The following is a 1,163-nucleotide window of genomic DNA, read 5'->3' as shown; positions in this document are numbered from 1 at the left end:
GGAGAGGAGAGCTCAGTATGACTTGCACGGCCAGGCAGCAGCGCAAGATATGCCCATCATTGACAGTGGACTGTTCTTCATGATGCTCTTTGGGTCTGAGGCCCTCGAACCTTACATCGGAAAACTTAAAATGGCCATGTTCGTCGAAATGGTTGACGCCCCAGGCAGCAGGGTAAGCTCCACCTTTCGTCTTGGCTGCTGCGGTGTACAGGCAGCTGCTGCTGTCGCATGCACCCCGTTGCAGCACATTTACATACCGTGTCGAATTGCATGCAACTTCCGCTCTATACGCAGTTGCGACGGATAGTGACATCTCGACACACTATAGCACACACAACATACAACGAGCCGCAATACATCGGGCTCTGGGATGTAGAGATAGCTCAACGTCAGCACGTTCACTGCTGCAGCGTGCGGTCAACGCAGATGCATACGCGCAAATACATAAAACAGATGCGAGCACACACCAAATGGATGCATGCATCCTGCAGATACACGCATACACACCGCGCCAGTGCATGCACCACAGACCTCTGGCTACATCCCAAGCTCGCTGACATAGTGAATTGTTAAGGCTTTGGAGGATTTTGGTACTCCAAGGCGGAGTCGTATGGCTCTGAAAATATCTTTCCGTCACTGTTCGTTTTTCATGGGCCGGCACTCCCCGCCGGCACCTCTCAAGCATCGCCTTCGGCGGCTTGGTGCTTTATTGTTTTTGGTTGAGCGTTTGTTGTGTCGCAGGGTGCTCGGGGTGACGACATATCTGAGGAGATGTTTGCGTTCGAACAGCGGAAGAGGGAAGTTCAGTTGGCGGTGTTGCTGCAGCAACGAATTCAGCCGTACGTGGACGCGATGCTGGAAAGCAGTGGGTCCCAGAGCCCGCAGCAGCAGCAGCAGCGCGACCAACAGGTGGAGGCCTGGACGCAGTCGATGATTCAAGAGGCTAGGAACCTCTGCCAGGCAAGCGCAACGGCGCCTTGTACACAGTTTTGTTTGCGTCTATTTTCCTGCTGAATGCTCGGGCTAGGGCTTACACAGTATTCAGATGTTTGTGTTGAGGTAGTTGGGTGTTTGGCTGGAGGGGTGGGTGTTGTGTTGAGGAACGCATATTTTGGTTGTAAGGTGGTTTTTTTTTTGTATTGTGCATCAGTCTGGGCTTCGGT

At 52.9% G+C, this 1,163-nt stretch overlaps 1 protein-coding gene across 1 annotated transcript in view; it reads left to right on the top strand.

Moving 5' to 3' along the window:
• The window catches only part of EMH_0012490 (DnaJ domain-containing protein, putative), a gene marked incomplete at both ends in the record, with an annotated part of 7,310 nt that overhangs the window by 3,507 nt on the left and 2,640 nt on the right, over positions 1–1,163 (top strand). Inside the window, 2 exons of the mRNA XM_013499547.1 lie at positions 10–172; positions 742–909. Coding sequence (XP_013355001.1) covers positions 10–172; positions 742–909 — 331 coding nt within the window. The remainder of the gene's footprint in view (positions 1–9; positions 173–741; positions 910–1,163) is intronic.

This window comes from Eimeria mitis, genomic scaffold (assembly GCF_000499745.2).
Source record: "Eimeria mitis Houghton genomic scaffold, Emh_scaff443, whole genome shotgun sequence".
NCBI classification, from domain to species: Eukaryota; Apicomplexa; class Conoidasida; order Eucoccidiorida; family Eimeriidae; genus Eimeria; species Eimeria mitis.
This window is presented reverse-complemented; position numbering and strand designations above follow the sequence as displayed.